Here is a 24,219-nt window from a genome sequence, read left to right on the forward strand (position 1 = left end):
GCCCAAGGTTGCTGGCTCAAGCAAGGAGTCACTCAGTCTGCTGTAACCACCTCCCCTCAGGTCAAGGCACATATGAGAAAGCAATCAATGAACAACTAAGATGTCCAAATGAAGAACTGATGCTTCTCATCTCTCTTCCTTCCTGTCTGTCCCTTTCTGTCTCTCTCACTGTCTCTCACAAAAATAAAATAAAGGAAAATAAAATAAAATAAAGAGTAATAAAGGCAATGGATAACAATAGAGATAATCTTTTGCAATTTATTTTTAGCCTATATACTTGTAGATAATTGACCCCTCTTCTGCATTCTTCCTCTTCCTCCTTTTAAAGCTGTAGACCAATAGTTTCCTGTTAGGAGAGGTGAAGTATGTGAATTCTCTATGGGAGGTATTACATTTTGCAACCACCGAAGATGTTCTGCAATCCCATTCTGTCTTCCTGCCCAATGCAGAGCTGTTAAATGGCTTTGAGGGTATAGATGTCTGGATGGTATCCTGGCAGTTTATTTGAGGATATAGGACTTGATCTTTCTCTATTTTGGTTTTCAAGAAAACCAAAAGTGTTGATTATTGGGCCCAGTACATAAAGTTGAATGAGAACTGCAATGATTTAGGTAGAGAGACATTTGGGCTAAAATGGTCAGTATAAGTGAAAAATGATTCTTGGGAGCTTTTCATGTCTGACTTGAATTATTTCTGTAATATGTATGTACCTTTTTGGCTTCATTACCAACTAACGCTTCCAATAGACTGCTGGCTCTATTTCTCTTACCTCTATCTCTCACCGGGGCAGCAGACACTTTCCCTTACATACCACAGGTCCAGGAGACTCACTGTGTCTGGACTGTACTCGTTATTTTACCCGCACTCTTAAGTGTTATAGGTACAAGTTTGTGGGCCTGATACTTCGAAAGAAAGGCCAATATTAAATACGTCAGAACTTGGCATAAAGAAAGGTTTATTGAAAAAAAAGGGAGAAAGTTTTATTGACTGAGAAAGCCCAGCTCAGGAAGAAAAGGATGCCTTATGGCTTCCACAAATCCATCTTAAGAGAGCCCCAAATTTACATATCTGGCTCTTCTCCAATAATTCTAATAATTTTCACAGAAGAAAAGAGTTAACTATTTAAAATACAAAGATGAACTGGGTAGTCCCAGCTTAGAAACATTGCTCTGTGCTTAAAGTTTAAATACTTTAATGTGTACACACACACACACACACACACACACACACACACACACACTATAGGAGGTATAGATAATTATATGTATTCATGAAGTTCTTTGCTTCTTACTGCTATATATTCCAAGAGTAAGAACTTCACTATGTTCTCCACCACCAGGGGGCACTGTTCACTTTCTTGTATGTGAATAATGTTCCCCTAGAGTTGTGCAATGTGGTAGTTGTGGAAGTGCCTCACCTTTTCTTTAAGCATTTGCTCAGGAATGAACATCTACATTCCTGTTCTCAACCACCGCAGGTGACCCTCTGACAAAAATCCCTGTGCTGTGCAGGAATTTCTCTGGGATGCATATTCAGGAGTGAGGCTGTTAGGTCATAAAAGGAAGATTTTCTTAATTTGTCTAGGCACTGCAGATTAGCACAAAATACTTTCCCCAGTGTATACTCTTTTAGGGAAAAGATTAGATTTTTACCAACCCAGTGGAGGAAAGTGTTACTTCATTGTTTTACTGTTGACTCTGTATTTATTTGATGGCTAGTGCCTTTGAGAAAACCTTTCTGTATTTTTAGCCATTTGGGCTTACCCTTCTGTGAATTGCTTATTCATATCTTTTTCTCTTTTTCCTATAGGGTTTACTGATTTTTCTTGTTTATTCACAAGGGTTCTTTGTATGTTCCTGTTATGATTCTATGGCCGATGTTAGTGATATGGTGGATTGTCATTACTCCTACCACTGGTCTTATTTCCTTGCCTTAGAGGCTAATGTGAAAGTGACATTTCTCAGAGTCCCTTGCAGGTCATGGTTTCAGATGTGGTTTAGATTTGGTGAATTTGAGCTGGATTTGGAAGACCTACCCAAAGCCTGGGACTGACTGCTGTTGCTTATACTTGTAAGTCCAGCTGAAGAACTCTGATTCTTTGGCGGCAGAGTCAGCAAGAGGTCTAGTGTCCAGCTAGTAGATTCACTGAAGCCCAGGGTGGGTGTGGTGCATCCCTGTAGCTGGAGTGGCATGGCATGTTCTAGCGCTGGCTGCAGAGTGCCAGTCAGTGTGAGGCTCCCTGATTTGCAGTGGGTGTGTGCTGCTGGAACCTAAGACGTAGGTCAGAGAATAGACAGCCACTTCTTTGGTGGCCTTGTTCTAAGTTGTAGCTTGGTGAGTAGTTTCTAGAATTTTTTTCTTCAGCTCTTCCAAGACTCTATAAAACAAATAATACGCTACAAGTGAGTATCTTCCGATTTAAAGTATTTGCAGTGGATTCAGTTCTATGTAATCATTGAAATCTTAACACATAAAATCAGCTTTAGATATATCTTCACCTGTTCTTTCATCCCTCATTTAAATTTGTTGTTTCCATGAACAAACTTACTCAATTGTGATGTAATTAAATAATTTTTACCTATGGTTTATACTATTTTCTTCTCTGTGATATAAGAACTTTTTCCTCCTGAGTTAGAAATGTTCTCTCCTCTGCAGTCTTCTGTTGGCTTTGGCTTTATAATTTCATCCTTTACATTTAAGCCTTTTATCTGTCTCGTGCCCTCTTGAGCGGACAGTGTAATGTAGGGGTTCTGTTTCATTTTTCTCCATATGACAAGCCAGTTTCTCAGCACCATTTCCTAATAGGTTTTACTCATTGATTTTTATGAATACTTTATATGATTCCCATATACAGATAGGTCTATTTGTGAAGTTCTGTTCTTCCCCACTTTTAGTGTGTTTTCTACTTCAATCAGTGTGGCATTGCCATATGCCCAGTTACCTAGAGGAGAAATGTCCCCTTTTTCAAAGTTGACTTAGCTGTTGATGAACCGTGTTGTCTTCCATATAAATTGTAAGTTTTTGAGTTTCTTGAAAAGTCCTGCTGGTGTTTAATTGGCATTTTATCAAATTTTAAGTTTGTATGGCCCTGGCCGGTTGGCTCAGTGGTAGAGTGTCGGCCTGGCGTGCAGAAGTCCCGGGTTCGATTCCTGGCCAGGGCACACAGGAGAAGCACCCATCTACTTCTCCACCCCTCCCCCTCTCCTTCCTCTCTGTCTCTCTCTTCCCCTCCCGCAGCCGAGGCTCCATTGGAGCAAAGATGGCCCAGGCGCTGGGGATGGCTCCTTGGCCTCTGCCCCAGGCACTGGAGTGGCTCTGGTCGCAACAGAGCAATGCCCCGGAGGGGCAGAGTGTCACCCCCTGGTGGGTGTGCCGGGTGGATCCCAGTCAGGCGCATGTGGGAGTCTGTCTGACTGTCTCTCCCCGTTTCCAGCTTCAGAAAAATACAAAAAAAAAATTAAGTTTGTAGATTAAATTGAGGACTATTGTCATTTTTATAGTATCATCCAAGGCTGGGAACGATTTCGTTGTTTATTTAGATCATGTTTTATGCCTTTTAAAGTGAGTTTTAGACTTTTCTCCACAGAGGGTTTGTGTTTTCTTTGCTGAGCTAGCTTCATATGTTTTATTGCTAATGGGAATGATATCTTATTTGTATATTATTGTTAGAGTAAGGAAATGTTTTTGCTGTCTTTTGGTTGAAAGACATGATGTCCCTTATGCATATTTTAAAACCTGAAGATTAGTTAGTAATAATGTCTATAGTTAAGAGTCTGACACCAACTGCTTTTGGGTTTTGCTGGAGGCTACATTACATAGGCATGCGTGATTAAATTGTTGGCCATTGATGACTGAACACAATGTCCAGCTCCTCTCCTGTCCCCAGAGGTGTATATGGGTGATGGCAGAAAAACAAACATACCTTGATTTCCAATTACATACTTCTCCCTAGTCTGCCTTCTACATTTTGGGCCAGCTTTTGAAAACCTCCATCGGGTCCTCTTCTTCCATCTAATCCTTGGTAACTAAATGCTCCCTCCTCCAGGTTTCTAGTTAGTCTATCTTAATGTCCACCCGTCAGAATCCTTTACATGCATGTTTATGACTCATTTGGATCTCTCTTGTGAATTTCAGATGCAAATTTTATAATGCCTTTAGATTTTTAAAAAAATATAGATATGGGAGTAGATCTCGTGAACTTATTGTTCCTCCAAATGCCAGCTCATTCCATATTTACTGCCTGCCCAGGTGAATGGGAATAGCATCCAGCATAACCCTTTACCCAATTTCTTAAGCCAAAAATGGTAGTTGTGCTCATAGAGCAGTGGTAGTCAAGCTGGTCCCTACCACCCACTAGTGGGCTTTCCAGCTTTCATGGTGGGCGGTAGTGGAGCCACCGAAGTATAAATAAAAAGATATATTTAACTATAGTAAGTTGTTTTATAAAGATTTATTCTGCCAAACTTAGCAAAAATCCGATATAAAGTGCTTGGTAAGTAATTATTATTATATGCTTTCACTTGCTGTAACTCTGCTTTATAAATTTTATAAAGTAAAGTTACTTTCTTACTTTATAAATCATCATTACTGTGGAACCGGAGGGTGGTTAGAAAATTTACTACTAACAGAGATACAAAAGTGGGCAGTAGGTATATAAAGGTTGACTACCCCTGTCATAGAATCAGTCACTAAATCCTGTTAAAATACACCTCCAAAAAAGTAAGAAAAAAATACTCATTCCTCCTTTCCCGAAGAATTTTTAATGCTTTTCTCAGAATTATATAGTCCATCAGTGACTACGAGGATAAATTAAAAAAAAAAATTTCTCTCGTTGATTTGAGAGAGAGAGAGAGAGAGAGAGAGAGAAGAAAGAAGGGGAGAGAGAAAGAAAGCAGGGGGGAGAGAAGCAGCAACTTCTTGTTCTACCTAGTTACTCCATCTACTTGTGCACTCATTGACTGCCTCTCACATGTGCCCTGAACGGAGATGTAACCAGTGACATCGGCATGCTAGGATGTTGCTGTATCTACTGAGCCACCTGGCTAGGACTGACATGTCTAAATTTAAACCTGAGATTTATATTCAAGCAGGAAATTGAATGCATTTGGGCTGGAGGAGCTAGGATTGCTAGCACTTTGCTGTGCAACACAACATACAGGAGGCTGTTTCTGGATGCAGATCTGTTGGTGTGGTGCCAACCCCAGAGAGACTGAACTCGACCACTGATGTTCCTTTCAACTAGTAGAGTCAATGATGTTTGACCACAAAAGTAAGAGCAGCAGCTTTGCTTCATATGCTTTGTTCCTTTTATTTGAGACTGCTTTAAATATGCTATAAACTCTTCAGCCGGAAGTATTTCAGAAGGTGCCATTTATCAGATTCACTTTTATGGATTTAACTTGACTGATTAAAATTAAGATTTTTTTCTTTTAAAACATTTTTCTTCTGACATTTCTATAATTTTTTCCTTTTAACTTTGATTTGTTTCTTGCTCTTTTAAAGAATTACCAGAGAAATTCATAACTTAACCTAGGTCCTGAAAAGCAGTTTGTAGTCATTATCATATATATTCTATTATTTTCCTTGAACAATTTTATTAGAGTTATTAAATTAAGTTTCTTGGTTTATTCTTGTCATATTTCAGCACTTGATTATGAAGTTGATAGTTTTTTTTCCTTTTCTCCAAAAGAAAATCCTAATTGAAGTAAAATTGAACTTTAAATTTATATACATTTTACAAAAATATATACATTTTAATAGATGGCATGGTTACTAGTCAGAGTTCTTGCTACCAAGTCACTTTTTTTATAAATAAATTTTTATTAATGTTACTGGGGTGATATCAATAAATCAGGGTACATATATTCAAAGAAAACATTTCCAGGTTATCTTGTCATTCGATTATGACCATCACCCAAAGTCAGATTGTCCTCCGTCACCCTCTATCTAGTTTTCTTTGTGCCCCTCCCCTTCCGACTTCCCCTGTCCCTCCTTCCCTCCCATGCCCTCCCCCCTCCCCACCCCCCGGTAACCACCACACTCTTGTCCATGTCTCTTAGTCTCGTTTTTATGTCCCACCAATGTATGGAATCATGTAGTTCTTGTTTTTTTCTGATTTACTTATTTCACTCCGTATAATGTTATCAAGATCCCACCATTTTGTTGTAAATGATCCGATTCATCATTTCTTATGGCTGAGTAGTATTCCATAGTGTATATGTACCACATCTTCTTTATCCAGTCTTCTATTGAAGGGCTTTTTGGTTGTTTCCCTGTCTTGGCCACTGTGAACAATGCTGCAATGAACATGGGGCTACATGTGTCTTTATGTATCAATGTTTCTGAGTTTTTGGGGTATATACCCAGTAGAGGGATTGCTGGGTCATAAGGTAGTTCTATTTTCAGTTTTTTGAGGAACCACCATACTTTCTTCCATAATGGTTGTACTACTTTACATTCCTACCAACAGTGAATGAGGTTCCCTTTTCTCCACAGCCTCTCCAACATTTGCTATTACCTGTCTTGTAAATAATAGCTAATCTAACAGGTGTGAGTTGGTATCTCATGGCCGTTTTGATTTGCATTTCTCTAATAACTAAAGAAGATGAGCATCTTTTCATAAAACTGTTGGCCATTTGTATTTCTTCCTGGGAGAAGTGTCTGTTCATGTCCTCTTCCCATTTTTTATTGGATTGTTTGTTTGTTTGTTGTTGAGTTTTATGAGTTCTTTGTATATTTTGGATATTAGGCCCTTATCTGAGCTGTTGTTTGAAAATATCATTTCCCATTTAGTTGGTTGTCTGTTTATTTTTTTGTCAGTTTTTCTTGCTGAGCAAAAACTTTTTAGTCTGATGTAGTCCCATTCATATATCTTTGCCTTCACTTTTCTTGCCTTTGGAGTCAAATTCATAAAATTCTCTTTAAAACCCAGGTCCATGAGTTTAGTACCTATGTCTTCTTCTATGTACTTTATTGTTTCAGGTCTTATATTTAGGTCTTTGATCCATTTTGAATTAATTTTAGTACACGGGGACAGGCTATAGTCGAGTGTCATTCTTTTGCATGTGGCTTTCCAGTTTTCCCAGCACCATTTGTTGAAGAGGCTTTCTTTTCTCCATTGTGTGTTGTTGGCCCCTTTATCGAAAATTATTTGACCATATATATGTGGTTTTATTTCTGGGTTTTCTATTCTGTTCCATTGGTCTGAGTGTCTATTTTTCTGCCAATACCATGCTGTTTTGTTTGTTGTGGCTCTATAATATAGTTTGAAGTCAGGTATTGTAAGGCCCCCCGCTTCATTCTTTTTCCTTAGGATTGCTTTGGCTATTTGGGGTTTTTTATAGTTCGATATAAATCTGGTGATTTTTTGTTCCATTTCTTTAAAAAATGTCGTAGGAATTTTGATGGGAATTGCATTAAATTTATAAATTACTTTGGGTAATATGGCCATTTTGATTATATTTATTCTTCCTATCCAAGAACAAGGAATATTTTTCCATTTCATTGTATCTTTTTCGATTTCCTTTAACAATGCTTTGTAGTTTTCGTTATATAGGTCCTTTACATTCTTTGGTATGTTTATTCCTAGGTAATTTATTTTTTTTGTTGCAATCGTAAAGGGGATTATTTTTTTGAGTTCGTTTTCTAATATTTCATTGTTGGCATATAGGAAGGCTATGGACTTTTGTATGTTAATTTTGCATCCTGCGACCTTTCTGTATTGGTTTATTGTTTCTAGTAATCTTTTTGTGGAGTCTTTGATGTATAGGATCATATCATCTGCAAAAAGTGATACCTTTACTTCTTCTTTTCTGATATGGATGCCTTTTATTTCTTTCTCTTGTCTGATTGCTCTGGCCAGAACATCTAGCACCACGTTAAATAAGAGTGGAGAGAGTGGACAACCCTGTCTTGTTCCTGATTTAAGTTGGAAAGTCCTCAATTTTATGCCATTTAATATGATGTTGGCTGATGGTTTATCATATATGCCCTTTATCATGTTGAGATATTTTCCTTCTATACCCATTTTGTTTGGTGTCTTAAACATAAAGTTGTGTTGTATTTTATCAAATGCCTTTTCTGCATCTATTGATAAGATCATGTGGCTTTTGTTCTTTGTTTTGTTGATATGGTGTATTATGTTAACCGTTTTACGTATGTTGAACCATCCTTGAGATTCTGGGATGAATCCAACTTGATCATAATGTATTATTTTTTTAATATGTTGTTGTATTTGATTTGCCAGTATTTTGTTTAGTATTTTAGCATCTGTATTCATTAGAGATATTGGTCTGTAGTTTTCTTTTTTTGTGCCATTCTTGCCAGGTTTCGGTATGAGGGTTATGTTGGCCTCATAAAATGTGTTTGGAAGTATTGTTTCTTCTTCAATTTTTTGGAAGACTTTGAGTAGAATAGGAACCAAGTCTTCTTTGAATGTTTGATAGAATTCACTAGTATAACTGTCTGGGCTTGGACTTCTATTTTGGGGGAGGTTTTTAATAGATTTTTTTATTTCCTCCTTACTAATTGGTCTGTTTAGGCTTTCTGCTTCTTCATGGCTCAGTCTAGGAAGGTTGTGTTGTCCTAGGAATTTATCCATTTCTTCTAGATTGCTGAATTTGGTGGCATATAGTTTTTCATAGTATTCTACAATAATTCTTTGTATATCTATGATGTCTGTGGTGATTTCTCCTCTTTCATTTTGGATTTTGTTTATATGAGTCCTTTCTCTTTTTTCTTTGGTGAGTCTTGCCAAGAGTTTGTCAATTTTGTTGATCTTTCAAAGAACCAGCTCCTTGTTTTATTAATTTTTCTATAGTTTTTCGGTTCTCTATTTCATTTATTTCTGCTCTGATTTTTATTATGTCCTTTCTTCGGCTGGTTTTGCATTGTCTTTGTTCTTCTTTTTCTAGTTCCTTAAGGTGTGAAGTTCAGTGGTTCACTTGGGCTCTCTCTTGTTTGTTCATATATGCCTGAAGTGATATGAACTTCCCTCTTATTACTGCTTTTGCTGCATCCCAAAGATTCTGATATGTCATATTGTCATTTTCATTTGTCTGTATATATCTTTTGATCTCTGCGCTTATTTCTTCTTTGACCCACTCATTTTTTAAAAGTATGTTATTTAGTTTCCACATTTTTGTGGGGTTTTTTTCCCTCTTTTTTGCAGTTGAATTCTAGTTTCAAGGCTTTATGATCAGAAAATATGCTTGGTACAATTTCAGTTTTTCTGAATTTGCTGATGTTATTTTTGTGGCCCAACATACGGTCAATTCTTGAGAATGTTCCATGTACACTGGAGAAAAATGTATACTCTGTTGCTTTGGGATGTAGTGTCCTGTAGATGTCTATCATATCCAGGTGCTCTAGTGTTTTGTTTAAGGCCAATATATCTTTATTGATTCTCTGTTTGGATGACCGATCTTGAGCTGACAGCGGTGTATTGAGGTCTCCAAGTATGATTGTATTTTTGTCAGTTTTTGTTTTTAGGTCAATAAGTAGCTGTCTTATATATTTTGGTGCTCCTTGGTTTGGTGCATATATATTAAGGATTGTTATGTCTTCTTGATTCAGTGTCCCTTAATCATTATGAAATGACCATTTTTGTCTTTGAGTACTTTTTTTGTCTTGTAGTCAGCATTATTAGATATGAGTATTGCTATGCCTGTTTTTTTTTGGATGTTATTTGCTTGGAATATTGTTTTCCAGCCTTTCACTTTGAATTTGTTTTTATCCTTGTTGCCTAGATGTGTTTCTTGTAAGCAGCATACAGTTGGATTTCCTTTTTTAATCCATTCTGCTACTATGTGTCTTTTTATTGGTGAGTTTAATCCATTTACATTTAGTGTAATTATTGACACTTGTGAGTTCCCTATTGCCATTTTATATATTGCTTTCTGTTAGTTTTGTATCTTGTTTGATTCTTCTGTTTTGTTTTTCTATCATTTGTTTTTGTTTGTTTGTATTCCATAATTTTTTCCTCTGTTGCTACCTTTTTTTAAGTCATGTGCTTCTTTGGTGGTTTTTTCAAGAGTGGTTACCATTAAGTAATGAAAAGGGTACCTACCATATTCATTGTGGTACCCTATCTTATGAGTGTTTCTGCACTTCATCGTCCTTTGCTACTGTTAATCTCCGTCGTCTCCCTTTTTTTGCTTTTGTTTTCACAGTTTAAATTTGGTTTTATTGTGTTCTTCTTGGAGCTTTTACTTGTGGCTTTGTTTTGTTTTTTTCTTTGAATCTGGTTGGAAAACCCCCTTTAGTTTTTCCTGGAGCGGAGGTTTTCTGATGATAAATTCCTTCATCTTTTCTGTATTTGTGAATGTTTTTATTTCTCCTTCGTATTTGAAGGATAGCTTTGATGGGTATAGTATTCTTGGCTGAAAGTTCCTCTCTTTCAGGGCTTTAAATATTGGGGTCCACTCTCTTCTATCTTGTAGAGTTTTTGCTGAGAAATCTGATGATAATCTAATAGGCCTTCCTTTATACGTTGTATTCCTCTTTTCCCTGGCTGCCTTGAGAATTTTTTCTTAGTCGTTGGTTTGTGCCATTTTTATTATGATGTGCCTTGGAGCAGGTTTGTTGTGGTTAAGAAAACTCAGTGTTCTGTTTGCTTCTTGAATTTGAGGCTTTAGTTCTTTCCACAGGCTTGGGAAGTTCTCATCTATTATTTCTTTGAATATATTCTCCATTCCATTTTCTCTCTCTTCTCCCCCTGATATACTTATTATTCTTATGTTATTCTTTTTGATGGAGTCAGACAATTCCTGTAGGGCTTTTTCATTTTTTAAAATTTTTGAGTCTTTCTCTTCTTCTCTCTGTTGTGCCTGAAGTAGCTTGTCTTTTTTTTTTTTCTGTATTTTTCTGAAGCCGGAAATGGGGAGAGACAGTCAGACAGACTCCGCATGTGCCCGACCGGGATCCACCCAGCATGCCCACCAGGGGCGAAGCTCTGCCCACGAAGGGGCTATGCTCTGCCCCTCGGGGGCGTTGCTTTGTTGAGACCAGAGCCACTCTAGTGCCTGGGGCAGAGGCCAAGGAGCCATCTCCAGCGCCCGGGTCATCTTTGCTACAGTGGAGCCTTGGCTGCGGGAGGGAAAGAGAGAGACAGAGAGGAAGGAGAGGGGGAGGGTTGGAGAAGCAGATGGGCGCTTCTCCTGCGTGCCCTGGCTGGGAATTGAACCCGGGACTTCTGCACGCCAGGCCGATGCTCTACCACTGAGCCAACCGGCCAGGGCCATTGCTTGTCTTCTATGTCACTAATCCTACCTTCTATCTGTCCTGTTCTATTAGCTAAGTTTGTTACCTCGTTTTTTAGTTCATCAATTGAGTTTTTATAGTTTCAATTTTCGTGGTAATATATTCTTCGTGTTCGTTGAGTTGTTTTCTGAGCTCCCTAAATTGCCTTTCTGTGTTTTCTTGTATATATCTGAGTATTTTTAGGATTTCTATTTTAAATTCTCTGTCATTTAGCTCCAAGGTTTCCAATATATTAAATTTTTTCTCCATAGATTTTTCCACATCTATCTGTACTACTTCTCTATCTTTTGTATCCATGATATTCGATTTCCTTTTTATTAATGGCATCTGAGGGTGGTCTTGTTTATAGCACTTTGCCTTCAGTGTGTGGAAGCTTGGAACTCCCGGATGCTCCAAGGTAGATTTTTCTGTCTCTGGTTGATGAACTTGTTGAAATTTTGGGGAGATTTGTCGGTCACACTCCTCACTGCGCCATTTTTCTGACGTCACTCCCAAGTCACTTTTTGAATTCTGGGTTTCAGTGCGACGTTTTACTGTAATTAATGGCAAACATATCCTCCCCCCCATCTTCTATATAGATATTCTCAGTGTGTTGAGATAAAAAATGTATCACACACGAGTTAATTGACCATGCAGAGCAGTCACTGTCTTCGAAACAGTTATCAAAACACACTAGTTAAGGACTCAGATAGAAAGCTAGCAAATCTGCCCCCAATCAGTGAGTGTTTTATCAAGTTTAATATATCTCCACATTTGTTTCTTACCTAGGATCTTGACCCTGATGATGGGCTCAGAGGAAAGGAGCTTCCTATTTATAGGTTCACCATGTTCTGATTACTCCAGAGAGATGGAAAGCTTTGTTCTGCTTTCTGTCTGAATCTCTTCGTGAACTTGTAGGTCATCGTCTCTGTTATCTTCATGTGTCTTCTGACTTGTTTTTCTTTGGATTTATCTGCCATTTGACTATGTTTGTCTTGTTTTCTGGAGACAACCTTAGATAGTTATACTAAGAAGAGTCTTCCCCTTACTTGTAAAACTTGCAGCGTTTTGAATCTGAAACTAGACACGCTAAGTTCTATTTTATTGTAATTGGCCTTATCTGTTTTTTTCTTATTTATCTAGACTAGGTCTCAATATATGATGATAAATAACATGTGATGTCTGTGTACTTCCCAACTTCGTACACTTAAGCAGTTGTCATTAATGTCTAACTCGAGATATGCTTGTCAGCAACTTTATTTCCTATTATTATTTTAATTGATAGATACTATGGGATTTCAGGGAAAGTTTATTAGATAGCTATGTCCTAGCTATAAAATCAGAAAAAAGTTGAACATAATGAGATTTCTGTTTAGATCATATTTTGCATAAGCTGTGTGGCATGGAACAAACAGAAACATGTTGATACCTTTCAAATATACCAATTATATTCTGTTTATCCTTCAACCATTAAAAATACAGAGAAGGAAAAAAAATTAATGATGTGTTTGTAAGCTCTAAAAATATAAATTTAGAACATAATTATAAATGAATGATACTATAGGACATGATGCTATAGGAGTGATACTATAAAACAACACAAAACTTACACTTTGCCCTCCCTCCATGTATGATTTGGAATATATGCCTAAAATATTTGGGTCTTGATTTCTTTATAGTCAAAATTAGAGTATTGAGTTAAATACTTGTTAAAGTTTCTTCTGGCTCTAAAATACTGAAAATGGAAAGTTGTGGATTGTCACTGAATAATTTAATCCTAATAACAACAAGAAGTTATTATTTGGATTCAATAAAAACAAAGTTCTGTGCGTCATCAAAGCTAGTGGAAAAAAGTCTGTTGTCTGCATGAGAAGGGTTTAGTATTCATAGCTTCTCTTCCTGTTTGTACACTCTATGTCTCCAGCACATGGAGAAAGAGCCAGATCTCCACATTAGCACCAGTTAGGAGCCAAGACTTCCACAAGAGCATTCTGCCAACATTGCCCTAATTACTCTAGTATTACTTATTAAAGACAGGGAGCATGTTTCCTTCATGATTATTCCCTCTGGTGGATCTAGGACATTCTTTGGTAAACAATAGACTCCTAAGTGCTTTGTTATATCTTGTCTTTGGTGCTACCTCTTCCCCCAATTCTAATAAGGATGTTTAATTAAGATAGGATGCTGTAAATAGAGTGAATTTTAAAAGTGTTCCTTCTTGAGCATTGGTTGCTGTAACTATATTGTTAGCCCCTGCAGAGTGCAGACCACATGGTCTATTTCTTTTATATCGTAATACAGAACGTTGGTCAGAGTTTTTCCCAGAGTTGCTGGCCCACGCAGAAGTGAGAAATCCCTGGAATAGAAATGAGGAGAGCAGAGTATGCAGCCAGCATTGGCTCTGCCACTTTCCGGTCTTCTGACCTCAGGCAGATCCCAGGACCTATTGATTCTTAATGAATTTAATAAATTTAGTAAAATAATAAAAGTTTTGTTTTTTTAAAAAAAAGAATTCAGGAAGCAATATTAAATGTTAAGCTTAATCCAGAGGGACCTGAAACATGGAAGACACGAACAAAGTCTGTCGATTACACATCAAAGCTTTATTGTCTTAGCTTGGCCAAGCGGCGGCAACTCCGACAGAAATCTGAGGGAGAGCGCGCCGGCCCTTTGTTCTACCTAGTTTTTATAGTTTTGTAAGTAGGAAGTACAGAAGTAAAAAATTGCAATTAGGAGCCCTTTTCCACTATTGGTTATAGTCATATGTCCTTTAACATGATAGGACCATGTTCAATTTGCAAGCCATACATCATTTTGGAGAAAACAAAATTTACAAGCCAATACAATGGTAGAAAGATGTCCTTTACATATTAAAAGGCATTCCTATATTTTCTAGTGTTTATCCACTATCTCTCTGTCCAGAGTCACACATGTTAACCACACGCATTTATATAGGAGAGGTAGTTTCAGTGGGGACAAATGCCTGCAAATGGCTCATTGCTATAAGAAAAGGTTTATTTTGGCTTTTCTCTCCCTGTACCTGGCTAGCCATTCACCCCTTTCCCCACAGGGTTGGTGGAATGTCTGGGAATCCATGTTTTCCTCCCCTTTTGTATTTATAATACAATGCCAAGGGCCATCCTGGTTTTATGCCAATCACACAGTACAGAGACTATTTCTTACAATTTCTCTGCACACCTTAACCCAAATTAATAAAATGTTCTTCAAGCCTCTTAAAAATATGAATATTGATTCTGTAGCTTTTGGTACTTTACAACACCTGCGAGTGAGGTGGCGCAGTGGCTCCTCAAAATACTGTATCACCTTGTTATACAATAATTAAAATTCATTGAATGTAATAAAATAACTTAGTGGCTGAAGATATTTTAATCTGTATTTGCCTTGCTTATTTTAGTTTTTTTAATGCTTTTAAAATCATACTTTTTCTAATGCTTTTAGATTATGGATACATTTTTATTATTTTGTTTACTTATGATTACCTTCCTTTAAGTTGAACCAAATTTTATTTATCTCATTTAAAGTACAGAGACTTTGAGTTGTGCCTTGCTAAGAATAATAATGGGTAACATTATTGGGTGCTGTGTCAAACCTGTGTCAGCTGATGGTCATTGGCAGCAATTCAAAACATACAAGAATCCTCAAGTTGGGGTGCAGTGCAAAAGGAAACTTTATTCAGTGTAGATAGCTCAATTGTGATACATCATGGCTATGGATCAACATGGCTGTGAGGCGGCCCTGGGGCACGGTGGCCCTGGGTAGAGGCCTCCCTTTGGCTAGACAGCTCAGCTCTGCCTGCTCCACTCTGCTTTACCCGACTCTGCTCTTTTCTGCTCTGTGCCAGTCTGCTTCGCTCAGTTCTGGTGAGACAAATTTGATGTTTCAGCACCAGTCTAGAAAGAGACTCAGTCTTTGGTGGAAAGAGAAAGTGCCTCTCTGAGCCAGAATCTTCCAAACCAATTCCTTGATGGGTCCATTTTCATGCAAATGAGAACTCTAAATCCTCACAGTTTGATTGGTTTAAAAAGCACTGTCCTGATTGGTCTGAATGGAACCACACTGATTGGTGAAGTTGATGATATAGCTGCACAGCTCTGATTGGATGGGGAGAGCCTTAGTCATATTGGTTAAAGCAGTGGTCCCCAACCCCTAGGCCGCAGACTGCTACCGGTCTGTGGGCCATTTGTTACTGGTCCGCAGAGAAAGAATAAATAACTTACATTATTTCCGTTTTATTTATATTTAAGTCTGAACGATGTTTTATTTTTAAAAAATGACCAGATTCCCTCTGTTACATCCATCTAAGACTCACTCTTGATGCTTGTCTCAGTCACGTGATACATTTATCTGTCACACCCTAAAGGCCGGTCGTGAAAATATTTTCTGACATTAAACCGGTCCGTGGCCCAAAAAAGGTTGGGGACCACAGGGTTAAAGTACAATTCCAGGAACTCTTTATAAGGGCTGATTCAGTGAAGGCAGACAGTTCAGAGCAGGCTTCTCTCTGAAGTGTAGTTTGTTGTGAGGGGCCATGTTTACCTTGTAGGTTCTGTTTTTGAGTGCTGGCTGCAGGTAGCCACCAGGATCCCTTCTCATTAGGTATCTTTTTTTTTAGGGTTCACATCCAAGACCATTTCACCTAATTTTAACAATCCTAGAAAGTAATGAGAATGATATTTCCAGTTGTAGATGAGAAAATTGAGGCCTAAGAGAGGTTGAGTAACTCATCTGTGGCCATAACTATGTTGATGTAAAGATAAAGATGTCCAAACCTGTAGAGAATTTTGGTAAAAATTTAGGGTATTTGAGACAATCAGGATATATCTGGAAGCCAGATCTCCAAAGACCAAGGAAATGCTTCTGAGAATGGCAGTTTGAATCTGCTGCTGCTTCTTTTTTTTGTGTGTTTAGAATTGAGGGAATGTAATGAAGATTATATGAAGGTAGGAGAAAGCAAGGTGGGGAATGGATTAAGGATAGCTTTGGAGCTTTGGCTAACTTAAACTGCTGTCATTTTTAGTTAAATTTCCATTTCTGTAGATACTTGCAAGTTGAGGGTCTATATGAATTGTACTATAGTAGGGCTTGTCAACCTCAGAGGCACAATTGACCATATTAGTTTTAATTTTTCTTTTGAGCCAATTTAAAAAAGCTGAAATTAAAAGCAGCCACATAATAACAGCTCAGATGAAGTTAGGAAGCACTGCCTAAAGCAGTAAGTTCGAGGTTCCAAGTAAAGACTCCCAAGTTCATCCAATGAGGAGCGAGAGCCGATGGAGCGCAGGGAGCCATGCTGGTACCTAGCAGGGAGTCTGAATTTGCACAGTGCTTTTTTTGAATCCTGCGGACTATGCCAAGTAAATGTCAATGTAAAAATGTCCAAACCTATAGAGAATTTTAATAAAAACTTATTTGCATCAAACAGAGGATACATCTGGAAGCAAGACCTCAACAGACTGAGGTAGAATGCTTCCAAGAAATGACCATTTGCAGCTTTTTTATACATTTGGAATGAAGGAGGGAATGTGAGGAAGATTCCATGGAGGTGGGAGAAAGCAAGGCAGGAATGGGATTACAGAGTAGATATGATTATTTGCCCGCTTGAGGGTGGTCACATTTAGAGAGAGGGGTCTGAAAGAGTGGTCACACATTAAGAGAGGTCTGAAAAGGCACATTTCAAAGGTGTGTTAACTTAGATGCAGCTAAACAATTGATAGGGCTTGTGTAAGGCAAAGATAAGCCTTTTACTAAAGAAGTTATATGTCTGTGACTATCCTTAATGACCTGCTCAGTGAGGAATTCATGATCAGAACCCCTTTTATGTACACACATTCCATGAGGAGGAGACAGACCACAGACATAGAAATTCAAGGGCTGAGCTCTCTGAAGAATGAAGGGGAAGAGTGGGACAAAAAGAGCAGTTGAGAAGCCCTGGATGAAGGATGCAGGGGTATTTGCTCAGCATAGAAGGGAAATTCCAGGGGAGAGGTTATATTTTTTTCTTTCCACACTATTTTGTAATCTCTTTTGAAAATTCTCAGCTTGATACATACTTACTCACGTGCTTGTGCATGCGCACGCACATACATGCACATACTCAGGAAGAGCCCATCTCCCCTTATTTTTGGTTATACACAATATCTGAGTTACAGAAGAAAACTAATTAGTTTTATGGCTATCTTCAGCTGTATGTAAGATGTGTAAAATTGGTATACTGTAATGATAATTAATAACTTGAGAATTAAGGCTTAAGGTTTCCTAGGTGTTTGTTTCCAATTAGGTTTAGGTAAGCTTAAGTTCCATAGGGGAAATATTCTTTATTGCATCTCAGAGATTGTTTTTGGAGACCAAAGAATGTTCTCTAGTGACCTAAAGGAATGGAGAAAATAGGCCTCTTTTGCCCTGCTTTGTCATGCCACATATCAGAGAACGATTCTGAAATTAGTTTTGTTTCACAAACAAAAATAGGAAGAGGCAGATTACAGATTCCTAGTATAGACTGATACTTCATTTCCAGTTCTGGCCATGACATGAATGAGTCTTCATCACAGAATCACATGGTATTCATTCAGAAGTCCTGAAAATATTTATTGATGCTTCTTATGTGTAAGCAGCTGGGTTTGCAGGATACTTGCTGGCTGGCAGAGGGTTTATGTTTTAGTAGGGGAGGTAAACATGAAACAAATTGCACAAATAATTAATTAAATAATGAATCACACAAAAGAGTTCTGAAGGGTACCCAAAGAGTGGATAGGGTCCCACGAAAGACTACTCTGGATAAGTGGTTTTTAAAATCTAAATTGAAGACCGATTCCTGTACTTAGAGGGAGAGGCAGGAAAAGGGTGAGAACTCAGAGAACAATTGTGACCCTGCTGAAGTTGATTAATGCAGGAACCAGCTAAATACTTTTCTGAAGGATAATAAATTAGAGAGCAAGTCATGTTTGAATGGATTAAGGACTGGACCTGTGGTTATCAACTCTTTACTAACATTGGAATCAGTTGTTGACCAATGAAATACTAACGCCCGGGTCCTGTTTCCATCCTTCTGTCCTCCCCGGTGAGTCTAAGGTACAGCCAGGATTGAGAACCAAGGGATCAGGTTAACCCCGCCCTCTAGAGTCTTCAGCCAGTTCTCTTGTCTCTTTTAGGGAAACAATAAATGAAATAAGCTTGGATCTACTCTAGATTATGCTTCTGAGATGCATCTGAGAAAATTTAGTTTCTCTCTGTCACTTTCTTTTTCAGAATACTTTTTTTACTGGTCTTTTCCCTTCCTAGAGTTGGTGCCTTTGCCTGCCTCCCTGTCTCCTCTTCCCTGTCCCTTCCCCTTACCATGCTTGAGAATGAATGCCAGACACTGACATTCCTTGCTGAATGGGGGTTACTCACTGCTGCCTAGGGCAGAGGGTTACCCATGAAGGCCAGATACCTTCTTCAGATTGCAGAAGATGCTTGGGCCCAGTAGTGGCCCATCCTCTTTTGTGGCGGGAGGTATTTTGGGGGATGGGAGAATAAAACAGAGCTGCCCCTTCCCCACGCGGTAGCCCAGGCTTCAGACTCTAGGGCTTTCTGTGAGTTTGTGTGGCCTCTCTTTGCACGCGTCAGTAGCCTTGGCAACAGTGTTGCTCCCTGGCTGCATTTATCGTCCGCTGTCCCTGTCCCCTGGGACAGTTCTGAGCAGGCACCTGTCAGCGCACCCTTCTAACCGCAGCTTCCCCTGCAGGGCGGACGCTGCTGGAGAAGCTGTTCAGCCAGCAGGAGAACGGGCCGCCGGAGGAAGCAGAGAAGTTCTGCTCGCGGATCATTGCCATGGGGCTTCTCCTTCCTTTCAGTGACTGCTTCCGGGAACCGTGTCATCAGAACGCCCAGTCAGGGTCAGCTCCGTTTGATGTGAGTAGAACGCGCTTCTGTCCCCGGAGGCAGACTGCAGTGGAAAGAGCAGATGTGTGTGTGTCTGCTCAGGCACCCTGTAACTTACAAACCAGCTTGCGATGCAAGCCTCTGGCCCTTCAGCTCCCCGTGTTTGTTTCTACGCTTTCCTTTTTAACTAGGGTATCATTTTATTTTTTCAATTACAGCTTACATCTAACATGATTTTGTATTAGCTTCAGGTGCACAGCCTAGTGGTTAGACAACCATATACTTGATAGAGTGGTCCTCTGAGATTTCCAGTACCCCCTGACACCATACATAGTCACTCCAGTATTATCGACTGTGTTTCCTATATGCTGTACTTGACATACTTATGACTATTCTGTAACCAATTTGTACTTCTTTTATTTTCCAGTTTTACTTCTTAATGCCTTCACTGTATACAGTCAGCCCCCCCCCGTCCCCTCCCCCTCTGACAACTATCAGTCTGTTCTCTGTATCTATAAGTCTGTTTCTATTTTATTTGTTGGCTTATTTTGCTCTTTAGATTCCACATATAAGTAAAATCATATGGTATTTGTCTTTCTCTGTCTGGCTAATTTCACTTAGCATAGTGCCCATCTGGGTTGACCCATCCTGTTGCAAATAGTAAGATTCCTAGGATATTCTTAAAAATATATACCAAAACTTTTTTCCTTAACAGGTGGCCACCCTTGACAGTTCGCAAGCCTGCTTTATTCAATGATGATTTTAGAGTGGCTCTGATCAGTATTTCTGACTTTACTGGACATAGACATTCCCTCAGAAGCAGCTCCGCAGGGCAGGAGTTTGGTTCCCAGGGGCCGCGGGCCTCCGCAGGCCCCAGCCTGCTGTTTCCTTGCATTCATTACTTGTCTGTGTACAGAATATTGACATGAAGCAGCATTGCCTGCTTTCTCCCCCCTCTCCCAGTCAACAAGAGAGTTAATACTGCAGAACAGTAATTCAAAAGCCATATTCATAATTCATTATGAATATCAGCATAGTTGGATTGGATTATTATTGTCAAGCCAGAGTATTGCTGATCTTTCTCAGATATGTGGTACATGTACGACAGTGGTTTTGATGAGTAAATGAATTTCTCATAAGAAAATTGAAGGTCTGGTTAGCACATTTGTGCAGAAGTATTCGTGAAGCAGAGTTGTCATCGAGAGTTACATTGCTCCCATTGGTACCCCTACTATATTACAGACTTTTTAAAAAATGCATTATTTTATTAATTAAAATTTTTTACTATTGATTGGAGAGAAAATAAGAGAGACAAAGGAAAGAGGGGTGGAGAAAGAGAGAGAGAGGCATCAATGAATTCTATGACTTAATTGTTTCATTTAGTTGTATACTCATTGATTGCTCCTAGAATGTGCCCTGATTGGAGGTTGAACCTGAGACCTCTGGTGCACCAGGTTGATGCCTTATCCAGTGAGCCATGTGACCAGGGCCAATGTATATGCTTTTGATCAAGGAACAAAATAATGATAAGTTTTGAAAGACAATGAAAAGGATCCCTGGCTGAGATCAAGATGCAATGGTCAATAATAAAATGTTTCCAGATGCCTGATTTTCTTCTTTCTCTTCTATACCCATTACAACCTATGGTCTTCTGAATCTCCCTTCAGTATTAAGAAAATCACATAAAGTAGTTGTGAGATCTTTTTGATACTATGAGGGAAATAAACTCAAGTAATTAGATATAAAAAGAGATTTCCTAGGATGTCCTGTGACTTGTGAAATTTCCTTCTTAAGACTTATCTGTTTGTTTATTTATTTACTTACTTATTTTTAGTGAGTGAGAGAGAGAGATAGAGAAAGAGAGAGACAGATACAGACAGAAAGGGAAAGAGATAAGAAGCATCAACTCATAGTTAAGGCACTTTAGTTGTTCATTGATTGCTTTCTCATATGTGCCCTACTGTGGTGCTCCAGCCAACCCAGCAACCCCTTGCTCAAGCCAGCGACCTTGGGCTTATGCCAGTGACAGTGAACTTCAGCCACTGAGTGACCTTTAGGCTCAAGCCAGTGACCACAAGGTCATGTCTATAATTCCACACTCAAGCCAGGTTCCCCACGCTCAAGCTGGTGAGCTTGCATTCAAACCAGATAAGCCTGCACTCAAGCAGGTGGCGACCTCAGGGTTTTGAACATGGGTCCTCAACATGCCAGGTTTTTACTCTATCCACTGCGCTACTACTTGGTCAGGCTGTTTATTTATTTTTGGTGACATGGCAGACAATCACTGATAGATAGATCTTTTTCTTCTATGGGAAGAATTAGATAATTGAAATTTTTTCTTCCCTTTTTCTTATACTTTTTGAGAGTTGTGTTTTAATAATAGAGACAGGACCCAAGGAGTATGGTGGGCTAAAGTGTTACAGAGCTGTGTTCTAGATGATATATTAATTTGCAAGTGGGATTAGAATAAATATGGTACAGATAGAGGCAAACACTAGTTATGTCTAATGGCTTGCTTTTTTATTAAAACTATTCCCAAGTTGATTGTTCTTTCCTACTTTAAAGCTCAGAAGTATAGTCTTAGTCAATAAATGTGGAATTGGAATAAACTGAAAAGAATAGGATAATTCTAATATTTTTTTTAAATCACTGAACTAGCTGTTTCTTATTTCTTAACCCCCACCTGTTCCATCCTGCGTGTTATTCTGGAGAGCAGGATGTGGCTTAGAGAGCAAAAAGCAAACACCAAATAAAATCCCTTAATATGATATGAAATAACTTCCTCAGAGTGGGTAATTTCTTTATTTTTAAATTTTATTTATTGATTTTAGAGAAAAGGAAGGAAGGGGAAGAGAGAGAGAGAGACATACAGAGAGAGAAACATCAATTTATTGCTCCAATTATTGATGCATTCATTGGTTGATTCTTGCATGTGCCCCAACTGGGGATCGAACCCACAATTTTGGCATCTGGGGATGATGTTCTAATCAACCGAGCTCCTTGGTAAGGGAAGGGGAATTTCTTTCTCCCAACTTTGTGATTGCATTTTCTCTTTATCTTATTTGTTGCTGTCTCTTTATTCCTTCTGCCAAACTGAACACCAAACAGTTACAAAATTAAAGGTAGTTTATTAAGAAATGTTATTCTGTATACTTAAATGGCACTTCAGTAACAGAACTGTGCATTTATTATAAGCATAGTCAAAGTTTTCTTCAAAACTTGGAAGGGGTGACAATACAGGGAGTTATGCAGACTGAGGTATTGGTGGGGGGATGAGGGATGATGAGAGAAGTTCCTGTAAATTAGTCTTTCTGCTGATTTCTAGAAAATCACTGCTGATAAGATTTCTAACCAATGGTTCTCTTGAGGACAGTTGCCCTTCGAGACAGAATACATTTTGGGAATAAGCTCCTACTTGGCACTGTCTCCAGCCCTGACTTTGCACCCTTCCCTGAGGGCACCCCACCTCCTCTTGGCTGGGCCTTGCCTCTCTCCATAGAGCTTTGATTTGGGAACCTCAGTGATGCCGTTTATGGATTAGCTGACTTCAGTCAACTTTTTTGATTTAGTCCAATTACTTTTATACATTTTAACCTTTCAAAAACTTTACTTTAGAGAGAGAGAGAAAAGAAGAGCGATTGATTTGTTATTTCACTTATTTATGCATTCTTTAGTTGATTCTTGTACATGCCCTGACTGGGGATAGAACCTGCAACCTTGGTATATCAGGATGATACTTTAACCCACTGAACTGTACCTGGCCAGGGCCTTCTTTTATACATTTTTCAAGCCTTATCTTTGCTTTAGAAACACTATCCAAAATATGAAAGAATGTCATATTTTTTTCTTACATTTTATGTTAAAGTTTCAAAAATACTAAAAGGCAAAGACCTTTGAGTGATAATGTTACTTCATTCACAAATGTTTACCAAATGTATTCTTCATGCCAGGCAATGTTTAGGCTTCCAAGATGAAGCAAATAAACCTTGTGATATGACAGAGTGAGTGCAGTTGGGATAGGGTAGATGTAAAAGGAAGCCTCACTCAGGAGTCATAAGATGAGGTCCACGGAGGGTCCTACCAGTAATCTCAAGTGGCAAGTGCAAAGAGCCTGAGGTGAGCACAAGTCTGGCTTAAGGAATGCACAGACTGAGGGCCTATATAGCTGAAGTTTCATGGAAGAAAGACAAAAGATTTAGCAACCAGAACGTTGAATCCTATGCAAAGAAAGTTGATTTAAAAAATGTGGGAGCTGTTGGAACATTTTGTGCAGGGGAGGAACACATTCTATATTTCACAGAGATCACTCAGCCTGGCCTTTGGGTAGTAGAGTACAGGGGGCAGAAGTAGAAGCTGGAATGTCAGGAGGGTATTGCAGTAATTGAGCAAGAGATGGTAGCGATAGTGTGGGGGAGGATGGAGGTGAGGGATAGGGAGCAGAGGCATTGGAAGCAGGATGGATTCTGGTGGTAAAGATGATGGCCCTTCTGATTCCCGGTCAAGACACACAGGAGGGGAGAGAAGATGGCAGCGGAGTAGGCGGATGCACAGACACCCAGCTCTCAACACCAAACTGGAATACAAATCAATTTAGAAAAAATCAGCATGAAAAACCAACACTGAACTGCAAGAACAGCTCTCAAAAACCAAGGAGCAAAGAGGAAGCCACAATAATCCTGGTAAGGAGTGCCTGAATCTCCTCTGCTTACAGGAAGGGAAGGAGGGGGGTGAGGCTGAGAGCCCAGAGAGGATTTCACAGAGGAAAAAGAGCAGAAACTACTGCTCACAGCCACTTACCTGGCGACCAGGGAGCAAGGTGGGTTGAAAAGACCAGCTTATCTCCCAAGTGGAAAAGACAGGGAGAGGGACAGACTGTGAGGGGCTAAGGTATGCAAGAAACGAAATAAAAAAGCTGACTCATTCGTGCTGGAGGCGGCCATAGCTGGGGGAGGGACTGAACCTTTCACAAAACAGAGCTGAAGTGCTTCCGGATCAGAGATCTCCAGACATCTATCCAGCTCCAATCAGCACAAGAAGACACAGCTGAAAACAAGAAGTGGGGAGGAGGGGCAGTAACTCAGGTCTCCATGGAGATCTGAG

At 39.1% G+C, this 24,219-nt stretch overlaps 1 protein-coding gene across 1 annotated transcript in view; it reads left to right on the top strand.

Annotated features, from left to right (window-relative positions):
* Positions 1-24,219, top strand: part of FMN2 (formin 2) — a 410,616-nt gene that overhangs the window by 29,697 nt on the left and 356,700 nt on the right. The window contains exon 2 of the mRNA XM_066235150.1: positions 18,983-19,149. Within this exon, the coding sequence (XP_066091247.1) occupies positions 18,983-19,149 (167 nt within the window). The remainder of the gene's footprint in view (positions 1-18,982; positions 19,150-24,219) is intronic.

Source organism: Saccopteryx bilineata, chromosome 1 (genome assembly GCF_036850765.1).
Source record: "Saccopteryx bilineata isolate mSacBil1 chromosome 1, mSacBil1_pri_phased_curated, whole genome shotgun sequence".
Lineage (NCBI taxonomy): Eukaryota > Metazoa > Chordata > Mammalia > Chiroptera > Emballonuridae > Saccopteryx > Saccopteryx bilineata.